This window comes from Symsagittifera roscoffensis, chromosome 5 (assembly GCF_963678635.1).
Source record: "Symsagittifera roscoffensis chromosome 5, txSymRosc1.1, whole genome shotgun sequence".
Classification (NCBI taxonomy): Eukaryota; Metazoa; Xenacoelomorpha; order Acoela; family Convolutidae; genus Symsagittifera; species Symsagittifera roscoffensis.
The window spans coordinates 19424705-19443266 of NC_087066.1; the positions used below are offsets into that span (position 1 = coordinate 19424705).

The window sequence follows — 18562 nt, forward strand, 5'->3', positions numbered from 1 at the left end:
GTCCCAAGACTAGTGTCCCAAGGGTAGTGTCCCAAGACCAGTGTCCCAAGGCTGGTGTCCCAAGACTAGTGTCCCAAGACTAGTATCCCAAGACCACTGTCCCAAGACCACTGTCCCAAGACCATGTCCCAAGACCCCCGTCCCAAGACCACTGTCCCAAGACCCCTGTCCCAAGACCCTGTCCCAAGACCACTGTCCCAAGACCCTGTCCCAAGACCCTGTCCCAAGACCCTGTCCCAAGACCCTGTCCCAAGACCACTGTCCCAAGACCACTGTCCCAAGACCCTGTCCCAAGACCACTGTCCCAAGACCCTGTCCCAAGACCCTGTCCCAAGACCACTGTCCCAAGACCACTGTCCCAAGACCCTGTCCCAAGACCACTGTCCCAAGACCCTGTCCCAAGACCACTGTCCCAAGACCCTGTCCCAAGACCACTATCCCAAGACTGCTCTGTCCCAAGACTTCTTCGGTCTTGTCCCAATACTCGTCACGGAGTGTCTTCCTCGTTGTAGGGTCTTCTTGAATCACCGTACCTTGTACCACCACTCAAGCTCTAGTAAAATTTTCCCAAAAACCCTCTCTTAAAAGCCAAATGCTGACCCCCCTCTTCTTTTTGGTTGTTTCTATTTCAATGTAGGTGCGCAGGTATCTTGTGATCACCTGTTCGTATAAAACCAAACACAAATCCTCACTAAAATGCAACAAAAATCTAAGTAAGAAAAATAATAAAAACAGAAAAATGAGCCCACCTGAAATTCAAAGGTGACCAATGTCTACCTTTCGTCTAAAAAAAAATGTCTGGTACCTAATTGCCACGCGTTTTCCTTCCCCCCTGCTAGCGATCTTATGGGGTATTACAAAAACTGTCTATGTCCCTTTCCCCCTACCAATCCGACCAGGGTACCTTCCTTAACTCGAGTTCAAATTTCGATCTCCACCTAATATTACCAACGCGTGTTAATTTCTAATGTAACTAAGTCAACGATGTCGACTAATTAGTTACTCTAATTTCCCCCTTTTTACAATTTACAACCGCCAACCTCTAACTTAACCAGCCCCCCTTCTAACCTCCCCCCCCTTTCTAGCCCCCCTTCTCAAGCCTAAAAATTATTTTAAGCGCCGGGTGCTAAACCTCTCAAGAGAAAACCGTAGACCTGTTTCCAGGCCTGCTCAAGTAAAAACGTTCCTCAAAACTGGGGGATTTCGCTTATCCAATTTTACACTTATCTCCTATAATGTAATGTGGATTCTAACGATACCCGTTCTGCCCAACTTGAGAACTCGAGAATTGCCAAATCCTTCTTGGCTGCTTTCCCACTCGACTGGTCACCTGTTCCAGTCCAGTCTCCTATTGGTTCAGCTCAAGTGTCCCTGAACCACTTTCCCACTCGGCTGGTCACCTCTTCCAGTCAAGTCTCCTATTGGTCCAGCTAAGTTCCAAGCTATCTGAAAACCTTTGACCACGCCCCACTTCGGGCACTTTATTCAGTTTACTGGTTTAAATTGCTAGGTTGATCGAAACGATCGAACTTGTAAAACAGTATGGGTATACTATTTAATTAATATAAAGGTTTGATCCAACTAATCTGGTGTCAAAGTCACTGTCTTTTTTCGTTTTATGGTTTTTGTTCCTTTTTCTATTCTTTTTTGGTTTTTGTTTTGCTTTTTGTCTTTTTGCTCGTGTTTTTGTCCCCCTAGTTGCCCCCCTTTACTCGGTTAGCTAAGCCTCGTTCGGAGAGCGTACCAGGAAATTTTCTCGAGTTTTCTTAAAAAGCTATCACGGTACAACCGGAAGGTTTGCACGTTCCTGTCGAACCGTACCGCCGGTACTCTAGAATGGGCATTCAGCCCGAAGCTGTCTCAAGTGGGTTCGACTCCGTAGTCTTGATGTCGTAAACACCCAGGAGCGCCATAAAAACACTATGTAACATTCGTCTACTGCAGTCACACATGAGGCTTAAGAAAAATAGGCCCTATAACCACTGGCTCAAGGGTCAGGGACACCATCTCTTGTGTTTTTCTACCTCAAGAACGGTCGGAGCCAGTTCGGTTCGCTTGTGACATGAGACTACGACCCGTTACAGCTTAAAGGCTACTACTAAAATATCCCCCCACTCTAGAATTAGAAACGTCCCCATACTTAGGTCTCTAGATACCCAAAATACATGAACGCCGTTAAAAACCGGGTTGGAACAATCCGTTAAGTTACTTTTTATTAGACAGTGGAACTTTGATCCATTTCAGATGGATCAACCTAAAACTCGCCTTACCTCAACATAACAATCATAAAACACACTCTAGGAATTTAAATTTGTACTCACATAGTAGCACGCTCAAGAAGTGGGAAATAATCCAGTCGGTAATTAACTCAAGAATTAAATAACGCAACTAAATGAGTCTAATGTTTTATAGTTTTAACAATGAGAACGAGTTTATACTCTAGACAATAGTTTTCTTGTGAACCATTAGGACACTCAAGTTGTCCACCTTTCCACCGAAGGTTCACTCTAGTCCAGTTCCGAATAACACTCCAGTCGCTATAATCCAATTCGTGGGAATGCTCTCGTCTCTGTCACAGATGGGACAGCTCTACTCTCGATTATGATAGTGATGGAAATTGCGAATAGCAATTTCCTACTGCTTTTTCTTACAACTTTCCCGCGTGTGTGTGTCAATCGTTCTGAAATTGTTCTAACTTCTTTTTCTGATTTTCAGTTCTCGCGAGAAAATCGTGCATGACAGGTTCCATTCGAAATTTTGAAAAATTAAATTTCACTCCAAAATCAAGTGTTTTTTTTGCTTCTCTCAAGGTCAAACTTCCAAATATGACCGACTGGCACAATATTGCAATAGTAGGTACCCTACGCACATGGTGGCGATGGACGCGAGGACACAGCAGATGTTGGTCGACCAACTCTTCTCTGTGCCAAAGTGCGTGAGATTGGCCAGGATGTCGGAAAGGTCATACGGTTTACTGACGAAGATCATTCGGGCCGTCCCGAAGAGATCTTAAGGCGAATTGCAGGACGTAGTGGGTGAAGATTTCATGAGGTTGAGTGAGGGTAATGTGAGTGAATTCCAGAAGCAGGAAGCTAGTGGAGCGTTACCCAACGAATTCCCCACTATAGACGAAAGGGATGATGTACACAGGATCATGATGGAAGTGGAACCGTTGCTCGGAGCCTCAGGGTATCGGACCCGAAGGAACATACTGATGACCCATGAGGAGTATCTTTGTCATTGCCTGGCGCAGACGTTATGTTACCCCAAACGCGGGAGTCTGGTGTAGGTGTGGGACGTGGAGGAGTTGTACTCCACGGGTAGCCCGACCAAAATCAACAAGTGTCAATCGTGCTAGTTAGTGCCATGCTGAAAGTGAGATGGTTGGAAGCTAACGCGGGCACAAGTGAGCAGGAGACGGCCGTGCCGACACCTGAGCAACTAAGCAACGTGAAGATGAACCGTAACTTAGATCTCTTCAGAACCACCTGCAAGGTTCTGAGAATACCCAAAGCCATTGAGAGGATATGATCAAGGCAAAGGTTGATGCCTTGGTTCCGTGCAGTGATGACGTTATGGATGTATGAACGCGCGAAGCGTCATATGTCTAGGAACACGGAAGCCTATCAATCCTTCCAGCTAGATATAGGATCGGGAGCCTATAAGAGAGCATTCCTAACTCACAGAAACGCTGTTACCACGGCGGTGAAGCGAGTAGCTGGAACGCTTTGTGTTACTGAAACTGAAAAGAGAGAGGTATTATGAGCTGACCTAGAACGGAATGTGAGCCTGTGTCTTCACAACAGCTTTTGCAGGAACCGGGAACAAAAGGTGAACGTGGACTTGCTACTTTTTTGCAAGCCGAGGCTGTTAGAGCAGTAGAGTTGGAGGACGGCCCGCAACCCCATGGACATGTTTGGGAAGGATCTAGGAGACAGTGAGAACGGAGAGCAAGAGCAAGAAGCAATGGAGTGAAAAGTGAAGAGAGAAGGAGAAAAACTTGATTGTTTTTGTGTGCTAAAACTTATACCAACCAACCAAGTTTGACTATTGAGTCTGTTAAACTTTTTGTTTTGATTTAGTTTAGACAGTCCAGGCCTTGAGAATTGTTGAAATTGTTGCAATTGTTGAATGGCTTTGAAAATTTTAGTTGTGCTATATATATATATATATATATATATATATATATATATATATATATATAAATATATATATGGAGAGCACAGGTTAGTATTTTTACCTATTTAAACACAACTGAATTTTTAAACCTGTGTACGACTCGTGTTCACTGTGTGGCGACCTGGTAGGTTTGGGTAAGCTCGCTCGAAGAGGGTGAGTGCCTCATTACTTTTCCTAGCCACAGAGTTACTTAGTTCTAATATTGAGGACGACGGCTTAAATAACTGATTATACTTGGCGAGTGACGTTAAGTTAATTTTTAACGGATGCGTGGCCGTGCCACGTCCCAACTTTTTAATCAGCAAAAGCGAGAATAAATTTCATGGCGAGATGACGTAAGTAGTCAGAAAAGAAACTCCTCTTGGTGCAAATTTTGTGAAAATGTTGAAAGGCAGTGGGATGTAGTTTGATGCCATTTGTGACACGTAGTGAGTTGAGATGGAGTATATAAATTTCAATTTTCTAATGCAATTTGTAAGGTTGACTATAGAGAACTGGAACACTACTTGACGATAACTCGGTGTTATGCGATCAATGAGGACATTGATGGGGACTGTCCGGAGAGTATGTGCCATTCTGCTAGACTGGCACAGCGCAACCTTCCAAAACAACGCGGAAATAGAATTAGAGGCCGTAATAGTTGAAAAGTATTGCAAAGGAGGGTCCGAACATTGTATGATACGAGTAGCAAAAGAGGAAAGGGTCAATCTATCTCCAATGGATTTAATATAGAACTGTCACCAAAACACAAAAAAAATAAGATAATCGAGCCGTGTTTTTAATAGCAATCACGTAGTCTGAGGATCCGAGAGCCAGCTCTGTGGTTGTGATCGCATGTAAATGAAAGCTGATTAAAAGTCGTTTGATTGATGGCCTGAAAAAAGTAACTTTTTACCTAGCCCGAGACAGACCAGAAAATCAACTGGCTAGGTCGAGACAGTGAAAAACGAGTAGAATTAAGGTAACTGACGCATGCCAGTCGTTAATAGGTACTTTTTCTACGCTCCGTCACTGTGTAGTATTTGGGCGAATGTTATATTGAAATCTTTTACTGAAAAGTTTGATTTTGTCATATAATATGCGTTTAAAAGGTATAATTGTTTTCACATTTTTTCAGCTATTTATTTAAAGTTGTAGCTTAGTGGGCCGTGTTGATCGGTGGCTTAAATGTGGGAACCTTTTTGTTTTGATGCGTTGAACTTATAACTGTAATGATGTAATCAATCATTGATTTGGATTGAGTTGGTGTTGATTTTTTTGCCACTTCTAGTTTATATGGCTGTTTTGTAGATATATGGTTGCCTTATAAGTTTCTCACTCTGAAAAGGTTGATATGTATAGTAGCAATATATTGATCGGAAAATTAGTCACAAGTTATGTACATGTGTCATGTTTTCGCTCTGGAGCAAGGCAAACCAAATTAAACAAAAAAGTGAAGAAATTGAAATCAAAAACTACAAGCGAGAAGGACGTATTTAGCCATGAAAAAGCACCGCCTTTCACTACGCGTCTCAAGCATATGCTCGCGCCTACAGCTCTAACCATTGGGTGTTGTTATGGAATTGAGTCACTGTCAAAACCTTTGTGTGATTACCTTTTTCCTGCAAAAAATATCCACCTAAAGCTCGATGAGTTCTTCAATTCAAATAGAAGCTCTCGCGCAGGACCCATGGCCGAATGGTGGGCGAGCAAATCGAATGTCAGCAAGTTAGCTTGGAGCTTTGCATTTGTCAATGGCGCAGTGTTCGTATCTTTTCGCATGTTTCCACGACTTATGCTGAATTTGTTTGTGGCTGGTCCCAGCTTTAGTACCCTTGCAATCCCGCTGGCCATGTTTTCGCACATTGGAGGGCTACATTTCTTAATCAACAATTACGTTTTAATTCATTCATCGAGTATATGTAGCCTGTCTCTAGCACCCGAAAATTTCATCGAACTGTATTTAGAAGCAGGAATTGTAACGAACTATTTAGTAGTTGCGTCTAAAATACTGTCTGGTTCCTACAAATATGCTGTTGTGGGTGCCTCTGCTGCTATATACGGTATATTTGGATATATTTCCCAGGCCGAGCCGAATGTTAACGTGGGTATATTGCTCCTATCTGATATTTTTCCGAGTCTGAGATTCCAGATGCAACACTTGCCAGGGGTGGTTCTGTGTGTTGAAGGTGCCCTCTTTATCAGCAAGTTTTTTGTTTCTGCGATGAAGAATAAAAATCCAATCGCTCACGAAGCACACATCATAGGAATGCTACTGGGAATGTTGTACTACAAAGCACTAAAAAGTCAACGGGAAGACAATGAAGAATAATCAAGATGAAACAGTTAATATTTCAGTTACCTTCTAAAATTTAGTTACGTTTGCTGTTATAAATATCACTGTCAATTCAACTATAAGACATTACAAGTGCTCTTGTTCTTTTATAAAGAGTAGCTGTAATGAAACGATTTGAATTGATGATCTAATGAAAAGTCGCGAGTGAAGTGGCGTCATGTACTAAAAAGTTGAATGGTGGGCGATAGCACAGCGCTATTGGGAATTCCAGGCTATTTTTACACTTGCGAGTAGCCTGGCGTAAATAATTCTGTTCGCAGAATGACGAATTACTCAAATTGGTGGTCATCTTCAATTTCGCCAAATATCAGACAAGTTTTGAGCTTGCCTGTATTTTAAAATCCTGCTATTCGAAATTCGTTTTTTTTAGATTGTAAATTTATTCCGATTTCAGGATCTCAATTTTTTCTCTTTTTTTCCTTATCGTCTTAGCGGCGTCATTCTGAGTCATTTGATGAGCAAAAGAAGGTTGTTATCTGATTGCTTTGTCAGGAGACTTGAAAACATTTTTTGAGTCTTTAAGTTTTTAATGAATTTTTTTTCGGCTGTGTTGTCGCTTTTTACGTTGTTTTTTCGATATTCAACTAGCATTCAATTGTCTTACTTAATGTCTTAATGTTTTTCTTAGAAGGGAGTTTGTTCAAGTTTCGGTCGATCACTCTTTACCCTTGCGATAGAAAGGGCATTGCAACCAATTTCTCGACATTTTTCCCGTAAAGAAATTTGTCCACATGACTCATTGAACTGGTGGTCCTGAGTTCGAATCCTAATAGGACCTATTTTTTTCAAACGGTAATTTTTCTGGTTCAAATAAAATTCGACTTTTTATTTGTCTGCTTGATTTGTCGGCTTAGTTGTCGCATCTAAGAATCGTTTATTTTAGCGGTAAAAAATTTTAACTGCAGTTGTTTTAAGCATTTAAAAAATCCGGCCGAATCATATTTTGCTTTTCTTATTGATTGTAACTTAACCAGCTCGATTTGTTAAGTGTAATGAACGTAGTGAAGACTCTTATATAGGTCTTGCTGTTTTTTTTGTTTTCTTTTCAGGAAAGTCTTAAAAGTCTCTAATGACTACAGATGGGCATTCATACATATTGAAGCATTTTTGAGTGCTTTTAGGTATATATGCACTTTTTCACTTCAATAGAAATTCCTCTGCTGAAAGTGACGTATAGTACTCCAAATACGAACGTGGAAATGGCCCGAAAAAACGTGAATGATTTCTAGTTTCGAAAATGGAATTTGTTTTTTAGATATCCATCGGAATAAAAACTTTACCTGATAATCCAGTTTCCTCAAGTTGGGTTAATGTTATCAAAAAAAGCGCCAATGATAAATCGTTCTAGAAATTCAAAGAGCTTAAAGTGCATCTATTTTTTTTTCTTTGAAATTCGAAAGTTGAGGTTTTTTCAACTACGGCAAGGTTTTTTATGTTCACTCTTTTGCGTTCATTACTTTTTTTCAAGCTTCGATTGGCTATGTTTGTAGATGTACTTAATTCAAATTTTTTTGGAAATAGTTTTTTTCACATAATAATAATAATAACAAAGGATTTAGGAATATAATCCAAGGGTTCGCATAAAACCCAGTCATTGCATTGTTCAAAGTTTAGTTTTCAATTATAAGTGTAAGTTTCTTCAGGTCTCATTGTGCCTGCTTTCTCATTTTCTGTCTGCTAGCTTGATTGCTAAGTTTGTATTATACCGCAGCTGTTAGAAAGCTCCGCTTCGTCTCTGATAAATTTGCATTCATAATCATTTTACTTCCGCTATTTCACTCAGTCGTTTATTCCTTCATTATCGACCTTTGATGCTCTATTACGCTTGCTTTGTGAAAGCGTTTTTGAATCTGGACATTTTTTTTTTCAGTTTAGCACCTAGTTCATCAAAGTTTATTGAATCAATTGACACCTCGATTCAAACAAAATCTAAATCAAGGCAGTTATCTGAACATGGGACGTTAAGTAACGCACATGCCTGCGAAGACAAAGGATCGTTGTTCGTTTTTTTTCAAAAAGAAGTTTTTGCTTGACTAAAAGGTTTTTTTTGGCTTAGCTGCCACAGCAGTCGGCTAAGTTGCCATTTTTTCTTATGCAATTTTGTTATTTCAGAAGAAAGCAATAAAGAGCGTTTTGGCTAATTTAGATTATTGTCTGTATACTTATGTTTGTCTGCTTAGTTCCGCAGAAAGGACTTTTTTGAAAACTTGGCTTTTGTATAGCATTTCCAGAGCGCTTTGTAGTTTCTAATGGTGCTGGCAGTTTTGTTCCGGATATTTTGGGCTTTTGTTGCAATTTATTGACAAAAACGGTTTTTGGATTTTTTTTGTTTTGATTTTGATAACATTCTTATTTGTATCGCAAGTGGTGCGAAGCTCACCTTCGCCTCTGTGTTTGACATCTTTTTCTGCGGAATATGCCTCATTTTCTGTGGTTAGTTTGCCATACGTTTTGTGTTGTTTCGCAAATGGTGCGAATCTTCATTTCGCCTCTGTGCAAAAAATACGAAAATGATTTTATATTCAAAACATGGTCGCTTCCATGGGCAAGCTATTTTTTAAGTACCAGCCAAATTACGGTGCATTTAAAATGTTTGTGTTTTTGGCTGTAATTTTGAAGGTGTTTTCAGATAGTCATAATCAGATGTCATGTCGAGTGAAGAGATGTTTAAACAGATCTCTAGTCGCAACGGAGGTGCTTCGTCTTATAGTTCTAATGTGAGCTCAGCGTTCTCTTCGGATGGGAATTCTCTAGTGAAAGGAAGTTCAGCAAAAGCTATCAATGAAAAGAAGATAGCAAACGCAGCAGAAAGACTGCTGGTGGTTGTAATTTTGACAATCTGTTGCATTGAGGGTTTCATTTCCCGTCTGTTTGCTGTCATTAGATTCGAAAGTATCATTCACGAGTTCGACCCGTGGTTCAATTACCGAGCCACATCACAATTAGTGGAAAATGGATGGTATGAATTCCTGAACTGGTTTGATGATCGGGCTTGGTACCCTCTTGGACGAATTGTTGGAGGAACTGTAAGATCTGATTTTTTAAATTCATTAATTTTTTTACTTGATCATTTATCAATACGAAATCATTGCAAATTGTCTCCTTCAAAAGTGAGACATTCTTTTTTCCTAAGTGAAGAGCATAGAGAAGGAACAGGGATTGGCGATGTTTGTTTAAGGTGTATCCGGGGTTGATGATAACATCTGGTCTTCTCCATCTGATCTTGAATGGACTTAACTTCACTGTGCATATCAAAGATGTTTGCGTCTTCCTGGCACCTCTTTTCAGTGGATTGACTGCCATAGCAGCTTACTTCCTCACAAAGGAGATCTGGTCTAAGGGAGCTGGACTTTTGGCAGCTTGTTTCATGTGCATAGGTTAGATAATTGCGACATAATAGCAGTTTACTATGATGCGTAATTTAAGCTAAGACAAAGCAATTTTGAGGAGCTTAATTGGGTGATCCTACAAGTGGTAATCAAAGTGCTGGAGGTTCTTTAAATTGGTGTTGACTAATGATTTTGTTTAATAGTACCTGGGTACATTTCGCGATCGGTGGCTGGTTCTTATGACAACGAGGGCATCGCCATCTTCGCCCTGTTGATCACTTATTACTTCTGGATCAAGTCGCTCAAGACCGGATCTGTCATGTGGGCATGTTTCACTTCCGTCTCTTATATGTACATGGTGAGTAGTTGACTGTATCAGTTACGAAGTTGAAAGGAACTGTGTAGGTTTTTTTTTCGCTCGATTTTGCAGTACCGCAAAAATATGCGTAAGGGGTTCAATGTGGTATAATATTAAAGCCCTATTTGTTCGTGATAGGTATTTTAAAAAATAGAAGGAATTTGTAACAGTGTCGAGATAAACTGGTCTATTTAGTCTTAGCCGACTAAGTATATTTCTCAATATAATTTTTTCATGCTTTGATTGCCTTAATTTATTTCGTTTGTCAGGAAAAAGTTTGATTATTCGGGGTTTGACATTTTATTTCTTTTCAAGTTCAATTAAAAGTAATTTGCTAAAAATAAGTGGAATTTAGGTCCTCCAATTACCAAGTGCAAATGTCGCCAAAAATGTCCAGGACTTAGTTTCGAATGTGGGTTTCAACTTAAGCGCCTGTGGTTAGTAAGCTTTATCAAATCGGAACATCTTATGTTCCAGGTGATCAGCAGAATAACTGAATCGTTTTCCCAAATGTCGATTTTTGTCAGCAACATATGTTTTGAGCATGTCTGCATTTACAATACCAGTTTTTTCATCGTTTTTTGAAATTTTTTGACTTTTTTCTCGAACTTTCCTCCAAATTTGATTTTTTTTGGGTTCAATCAAAAGTTTACGTGAATCTCTTCCGCATAGACGGCTACGCCTAATTTTTTTTAAAAATAATGAGCTATGATTCTTGGAAATGTCAAATTTTTGGTTGGTTGACCTGGCTTTTCTCGTTAACTATTCTGCCAAATCTGATGTCATTGGTGTAATCGAAACAACATATCGTTGAAAGGCTACCTTTATGAATGGCTGCGCCCTATGTTTTTAGAAGAAAATTATGGCCTTCAAAAAGTCAAAATTTGGAAACTTTGATTGTTTTTACGCTTGCGATTAGCAAGCGTTATCAAACTAGAATATAACTTTTTTCCGGGTTAACAACTTGTTTAACAGAATCATTTGTATCACTTGTATCTTGGTTCATAATGAATTCAAACTTCTTTGCGTTTCCAGCCACTTTAGCCTGGAGGTAACGATTATGCCTTGGACAGCAAAGGTCCTGGGTCTGAATCTGAGTAGGACCTGTTTTTTTTTTCAAACGGGAAATATTCAGTTTCAAATAAAGTTGTCAGCTAATTATGTGTCTGCTTATTTGTTGTCGGCTTAGTTGCCATATCTTGGAATCTTTTTTTTTACTGCGCGCATTTTTTTAATGTTGCTTTTAGTGTTTGATTTACTCCTACAATATGTAATTTTACTTACCTTGACTTCGTATTTCCTTCTTTGTTTTTTGTTGTTTCGCAGGCCTCAAAATCCCAGGCCCATGTCAATTCTGCCTGTTTTTCATCGGCCTAATGACCTAATTTTGGGTCGTTTCAAGGGAAACACAATTTTAACACTTCTCACCGCATTTTTCAAGTTGGTTGTATGTTTACCAATCGGTTTGTTGAAATTTATTTTTTTTCGTTATGCTGATTTTCCAAAAAGGGATATCAACTAAAAGACCGTTTAAAATAGAACGGTTTGGAAAAGCTCACTGCAAAAGTTACGCCCAATTTTTTTTAACACAAAGTTATGGCCCTCGGAATAGTCAAGTTGTTGATTTTTGACGATTTTGTCATTCTTTTTGACTTTTTTGATATTGTGGGTTCAAGGGAGTTAACGGGCACTGAGATGGGCTTCTGCATTAGCGGCCGCTCACAAAGTTTTAATACACCAAAAGTTATCGCCCTCGGAAAAGTTCATAGGAAATTTTTGCTTTTTTGACCGTTTTTCAAACTTTTTGAATATTCTTGAAAATTTCCCTGCCATAAGTGAGATTTTGGGTTAAATTCAAAGAAGGGGTTGTGGGAAGCTAACTATGTTACGCGACCACGCCCCAATTTTTTCCGACACCAAAATTTATGGCCCTCGGGAATTATTTGACCGTATCTTTTTTTTTTTGAAAGTTCTGGGTTCAATCGAAATTATAGGTTGTTTTATTTCCTGCTGCATGAGCGGATCCGCTCTGTTTTTTTTCTACCCAAAAAACGATGGTTTCGGGAATGACAATTTTTAAATGTTGACGGTTTTTTGGACTTTTCTCCGTTTTGTTACCGTTTTTTTGGACTTTTCTCCGTTTTGTTACCGTTTTTTTGGACTTTTCTCGCTAGCTATTCTGCACAATCTGATATCATTTAATCGAAACAATATGTTCTTGAAAGCCTTTGTTTGTAATTGGGCATGTCCAGTTTGTTAAAGAAAAAATTTATGGCCTTCAAACAAGTCAAAGTGTAGAAACTTACTCAGTTTTTTGGAAACTTATTGACTTTACGTGAAAACTACCGTGCCAATTCTCAGGTTGCGTTCAATCAAGAAACTCGGTTTTGGGAATCTTCTATTTTTTTAACATTTATTATTTTTTTCGATTTTTCAATGTTGCATCGCAAGTGGTGCGAAGCTGTGTTGAAACTTTTTGGATGAACTTGAAAATACCGTGCCATTTCTCAGGTTAAGTGCTCAATCGCGTAACCCGGTTTTGGGAGTATTCTATACCTGCTTTTTGCGCGACCACTACCTGCTTTTTGCAGGAAAGGTAAACGGATTTTGGAAATTTTCGAACTTATGACTGTTTTTAAAACCTTCGATTTCACTTAAAACTACACTATCAAATTTGAGATGAAAATTTCAATCGATAGAACCATTTGCTAAATTTTTTCTGCAAAAGTGGCGGCTCTATATTGCTTTGCAAAAGAAATATTTTGTCCCTGGGAAAATTCCAATTTCTCAAAAATTTTTTTACTTATCACTTATTTTAGTAAAGAAACAAATTAGGTTTTGGGCGAAATCAAATTTTTGAAATTACGTCCTGCATAAGTATAAAAAAAATTTTAAGAATTTCAAAAATTACCTCCAGCTTTAGCTGGGCTCCTAGTTGTTTTAATTGAGACATACTAAAATTTTGATTCACCTAGTTTTTTTTTTCAACATATTTCATTTTTTTGACTTATGTTTGTTTGTGTTGTATCGCAAGTGGTGCGAAGCACAGCTTTGCCTCTGTGTCGAGTTTTTTAAGTTGGTTTTCACCAAATTCGTTTTCTTATAAATTCATTCGGTATAAATTTCATTCGATTTTTTATTCGGTTTAAAAGTTTCGGCCTAGTGTTTTGAGGGGTTGCCTTAATTTTTTTTGGTTCAAAGGGTTGATCAAAGATTTTCGTCTTTGTTACTGCATTGTAATATTTTTAATGCTAATGTATCATTCAGTTTCTTTTTTCATGTTTTTCTCTAAATGAACTGTATTCAAGTTAAATCCAGATAAAAAAGAAATTTTTGATAGATCTAGTTTTCTCGATATTTTGGAAAATAAAATCGATTCTGCGGCCTCCGTCTAATATCCTGTTGGCTAGTTTGCCATGCTATGTTTGTTAAATTTAAATTGATGCAAAGCTCCGCTTCGTCTCTGCTAGATTTCCCAGTAGAATAAAAAAATTACTTATTGACCCAGTTTTTCTAATTGGGTTCGTTTTATGAAAAATATTAATGATCGAATATTCTTGAAATTCAAAGAGGACTAACTTCCTTTTTCATCTTCAAAATTCGAAAATTGAATTATATGAAAAATTGTCTCTCCTTTTTCCCCTTGATTTCATTGATAATTTTGCAACTTTCGTTCGACTATTTTACTGTGTACCAATGGTTAACATAACGGAGTGTTGCGGTTTTCTTTAAAACATTATTTTTGCCTGAGCCTGAAAGCTTTGAACATAAGTAAATTCGATTTAAACTTTTTTTCGTTTCTTAAAATTTTAAAAGTTGCTGATGATAGAAGTGTTTGGTCAATGATTTAATTTGTTTTTGTTGTTCACGTTCATGTTTCCTTGTTGTTCTCAATTTGAAAAGCACGGTTGTTAGATTACTCCCTGATCATTTGTTTTCTGCAAACATTTCTCCTATTTCTGCTATGATTTTTGGTTCAGTCAGAGATGTTTCTTTTCTTCTAGAAACCCATGTATAAAAGAATGTGATCAATGTTACGTTCGAACGTCCACTTCGAAAGGCGGAAAGGTTGCTTGGGCTGAGTGTTTCGTTTTTTTACTCTTGCGATAGCAAGGGTATTGCAATCGGGTACTAGACTTTTTTTTCCCGTAAACAACTTTGTCCACAGTTTTCAGCTGCATGCAGTATACAACATACATGCAGTATGTGCGTTGTATATTTGCTCTAATTGGTCTATTACTCACTGTTCAACCTTATTAGTGTTAGTCCAATAATTCGCAGTTCAGATTTTCAACATGTTTGTTTGAGTTTTCGACTTCATTTTCGTCTTCGTCGCTTTCGGTTTTACTTTTTGTCGGCTTAGTTTCCGCTTTGTTTTTACCATCCAACTAAATCGCTTATTTGAATTTCTAGTTTTTTTAACGATATAGTTGCTTCTACTTTTCTGATTTACCTTTGTTTCATTGTAATTTTATTATAACTCGGCATCGTATATATATACATATATAATTTTTTCGATTAAAAACTTTGTTCTGCCCAAATAATTTCGGCCATTCTTTTATCAGCTTAGTGACTTAATTTCGAGTTCTTTCAATGGAAGCATATTTTTTATGCTCATCAGTGGATAAGCTAAACATCATAATAGAAATTATAATTGAAATTTTTCATGACAACAATTTTTTCATCGCCTTTTTTCGGCTTAATTGGTTTTGGGTTATACTATATAGGCGTATCGGCCTCATATTGCGTCCTTTGGCGAGCGAAAAAAGTGCGTGTGTGCGTGCTTGTGTTTTGAGGGCGAGGGGGGCTTAGTAACTTTTTATTAGTCTTAACTTTTTTTCAATTTGTTTTCCCGTTTTTTTGGGCTTCTTAGGTTTCGGGCTATATTACATCAGCTTAATTGTCTCATTTTGTTTCATTTGACGTGCAAATAATGTGTTATGCGGGCGACGGGGACTTTTCATAAATCTTGTTGTTTATTTTTTCGGCTTAAAAGGCTTCTGCCAAAATATTTGTTACTGCTTGGTAAATCATCATCCGATGCTAATTTAATATTCAATTGTCTCGGCATGTTTTTGTTTTAAAACTAGCGTTATTGATTGTGATAGATCTAGTTTTTTCGACATTTTCGATTTTTGTTGTGTTGTATCGAAAGTAGCGCGAAGCTCAGCTTCGCTTGTGTGTTATTAGATATAGTTTGAACTAATTTTAAGCTTATACTAGGCTGTTTGGATGAATTTTTTGGAAGACTCGAATCTATTTTCTCGACATTAAGTCTAGACTGTTTCCGTTAAGATTTCAAGAAAATAATAAAAACGAAAAGCATAATCGCTCGTTACAATGAATTGACTTTTACTACCCAACATTAAAGCTTCAAGTAACACTGCATTAGCTAAATGTAATAAAGTTGCAGATTTAAATGTTAAGCTGCGAATATTATTACTATCACAATTGCGTTCGTTATTGAAAAAAATAGTTAAAATAAGGGAGTTCATTCCGAAACGTTTTTTTTTTGATAACGATCATTGAGGTTCCTCAAACACGATCAGACAATTTTTTCAGCTGAATGACATTTTGATTTCCTTTCAATAAATGTCAACTAGCGTTTGTATCGGAACAAATGAAGTGTAAAAATGTCTAAAATGAAATGAAATGATTAGTTGAGTAAGTAGCGATTTCGTTACGAAATTGAAGAACATGCTACCTTTTTGTTGAAAAAGAAGACGTTCATTAAACGAAGTGGTCAATGTGCAATCTTCATGCTGACAAAATAAAAATCATATCAATTTTTGGAGACGTATGCTAATGCAGGTTGTTTTTAGTATAGGGGTGGGTTTTGTGTGACAATTGGGGAGTTTTCATGTTCGTTTTCTTATGTCTACTGGATATAAGAAGAGCGTAGTTTGCTTAGAATTAGAAATTGCTCCTGAGAGGGTTACGATTTGCTATATTATTGAATCCAACGCTAAGGTGCGCAGTTGGCGTATAGGTAACATTTGGGCTTGTCCACAATGTCCTAGGTTGATAGTTGTAGTCCCGTCGGACTTTTTCCGCCAATTATATATTAGTTTTTTGCTCAATTTTTAGCGCTCAAAAATTTCGGATTTTTGGCCTATGTCATCTCGGTTTATTTGCTTCATATTCGCGTGTTTGTGTTTGTGTGTGCCTGGGAGCTATTTGAGTGTCAAACAATTTTTACAGGTCAAATTTTTTGTCAGACTGTTTTTGGACTAATCTGGCTTCGTAGATCTAGCTTTTTCGACATTTTAAAACGATTTTCGAATTTTAATTTTTCAGTTTAATTTCTACTTTTTCAATTCATTTCTGAGTAAAGATCCAATTGCACTCTTCAATAGTTCATGTTAAAGTAGAAATTAATATGTTGAGGAATCGAGACAAAGCAAGTAGATGAATTCAGCCAAGGAGTTAAAGTGGGAAGTTTAAGAAACGAATCTCCGTAAACGAGTCGAAATGAGGAAATAATTAAACATGAATTAGATAAAATACGCAGAAAATGGAAAAGGCAAAAACCAGATCTAATTACTGACAACTTCTCCAAATATTGTCTTAATGAGTAGTGAATGAATCTAACCGCGTAATTTTGGAAAGCTATTTAGAGTCATGAACGTAGTGAATGCTCTCATAGGTCTTGGTGATTTTTTTTCAGGAAAAAGTGTTAAAATTTGTTCAGGCTCAAATTAAATTTATCGCGGGATGACTTTTGATTTCATTTTTACCCTTGAGATAGCAAGGGTGTTGCAATCGGTTGACTTTTTTTCCCGTAAACAACTTCGTTCACAGATTTCAGCATGCATGCAGTACACTTCAGCACTTCACAGATTTCAGCATGCATGCAGTCGGCTTACTTTCCGCTTTGTTTTTACCATCCAACTAAAAAGCGTATTTGAGTTCAAGCTATTTTTTACATTATAGATGCTTTTAGTGTTCTAATTTACCGCTGCTGTTTCTTTGTAATTTTTTTAAAACCATTTTTTTAAATGATTTCGGCCTATAATTTATCGGCTTAGCGACCTCATTTCGAGTTGTACTCATCTGTGGATTGAACAAAATTCTTAACATCTTTGCTGGCTATGTTTTTATTGGCAATGAAGTGCAAGTACATCTGTCTGTTCTATACTATATTTAAATGCGAGTAACAGCTATCTCCCATTTTTAAGCATAATATTTTTGCATGTTTAACGAAAGAATTTTTTCATGTTTAAGCTATATCATATATTGCAATGCTTAAGAAAATTGTTCAATTAGTTTTTCGCAAGGTCATCAATTTTTCAGTATTTTTTTTCGAGGCCAAATTAAGTCTGTCTGTCTGTATACCTGCTTTTTTAATTAATTTGATTATGTCTGTCTACCCGTCGGCTAATTATTTAACTTTCATCTATTATCTATCTATTATCTTTTATTACATATTCAAATGCGGGCTTCACTATCTCGCCAAGTTTAAGCTTTTTCAATGTATTATTTTTTCATGTTTAACAAATGAATTTTTTTCACGTTTAAGCTATATCGAATATTGCAATGGTTAAGGTTTTTTTTCGATTTTCAGTTTGATTTCAGTGTTTATTTCATCAAGTTTAAAAATAGGAACCCAATAGTAGGATATTGTCAGAGTTTTCCCAGGTTTTGTGATTCTGGCCTCCATATATGAATAACCAAATCCTTTTGGTTAAACGAGATAGATAGGCAATTTTCGAGTTTTTTCAAAAAAATTCTAGAAAATTTAATTTCAAAAAATTTCTTAATATTTGAAACTTTCACCCTGTAGTTGGGTGCTGTCAGGGTAATCTCAGGGGTTCCGAATCTTGCCTCCAATTCTCACTTCTCAAATCCTTGTAGTTTTCGAGATATGACGTTTTTTATGATTTTTTCAAAAAAAATTTTAACTTAGATTTTAAAAAATTCCAAAACGTTGAAGATTTCAATCCTGTTGTTGGATATTGTAAGGGTACTCGCAGGGGGTGCGAATCTTGCCTTTGATTATGGCTGCTCAAATCCTTGTAGCTTTCGAAATATGACGTTTTTTTGGATTTTTTTCAAAATTTTTTAGAAAACTTAGATAAAAAAAATTTCGCAAAACTTGGAATTACCATCTCTGTTCTGAGGCTCTGTCAGGGTACTCTCAGGAGTTGCGAATTTCGATGTCAAAGATGACTACTCAAATCTTTGTAGTTTTCGAGATATGACGTTTTTTATGATTTTCTCCGAAGTTTTCAAAAAAACTTAGTTGAGAAACTCCAAAACTTTGAATATCTCAATCCTGTTTGTGGAATCTTTGAGTTTACTCTCAGGGGGTTGCGAAATTTGCCTCTGAAAAGGACTGCTCAAAATCTTGCAGTTTTCCAG

At 37.4% G+C, this 18562-nt stretch overlaps 2 protein-coding genes across 2 annotated transcripts in view; both read left to right on the forward strand.

Annotated features, from left to right (window-relative positions):
• The window catches only part of LOC134846052 (dolichyl-diphosphooligosaccharide--protein glycosyltransferase subunit STT3B-like), a 382597-nt gene that overhangs the window by 349988 nt on the left and 14047 nt on the right, over positions 1 to 18562 (forward strand). Inside the window, exons 2-4 of the mRNA XM_063863232.1 lie at positions 9142 to 9540; positions 9693 to 9891; positions 10047 to 10201. Coding sequence (XP_063719302.1) covers positions 9163 to 9540; positions 9693 to 9891; positions 10047 to 10201 — 732 coding nt within the window. The 5' untranslated portion in view covers positions 9142 to 9162. The remainder of the gene's footprint in view (positions 1 to 9141; positions 9541 to 9692; positions 9892 to 10046; positions 10202 to 18562) is intronic.
• The window catches only part of LOC134846055 (pyruvate dehydrogenase E1 component subunit beta, mitochondrial-like), a 428722-nt gene that overhangs the window by 197872 nt on the left and 212288 nt on the right, over positions 1 to 18562 (forward strand). The window lies entirely within an intron of this gene.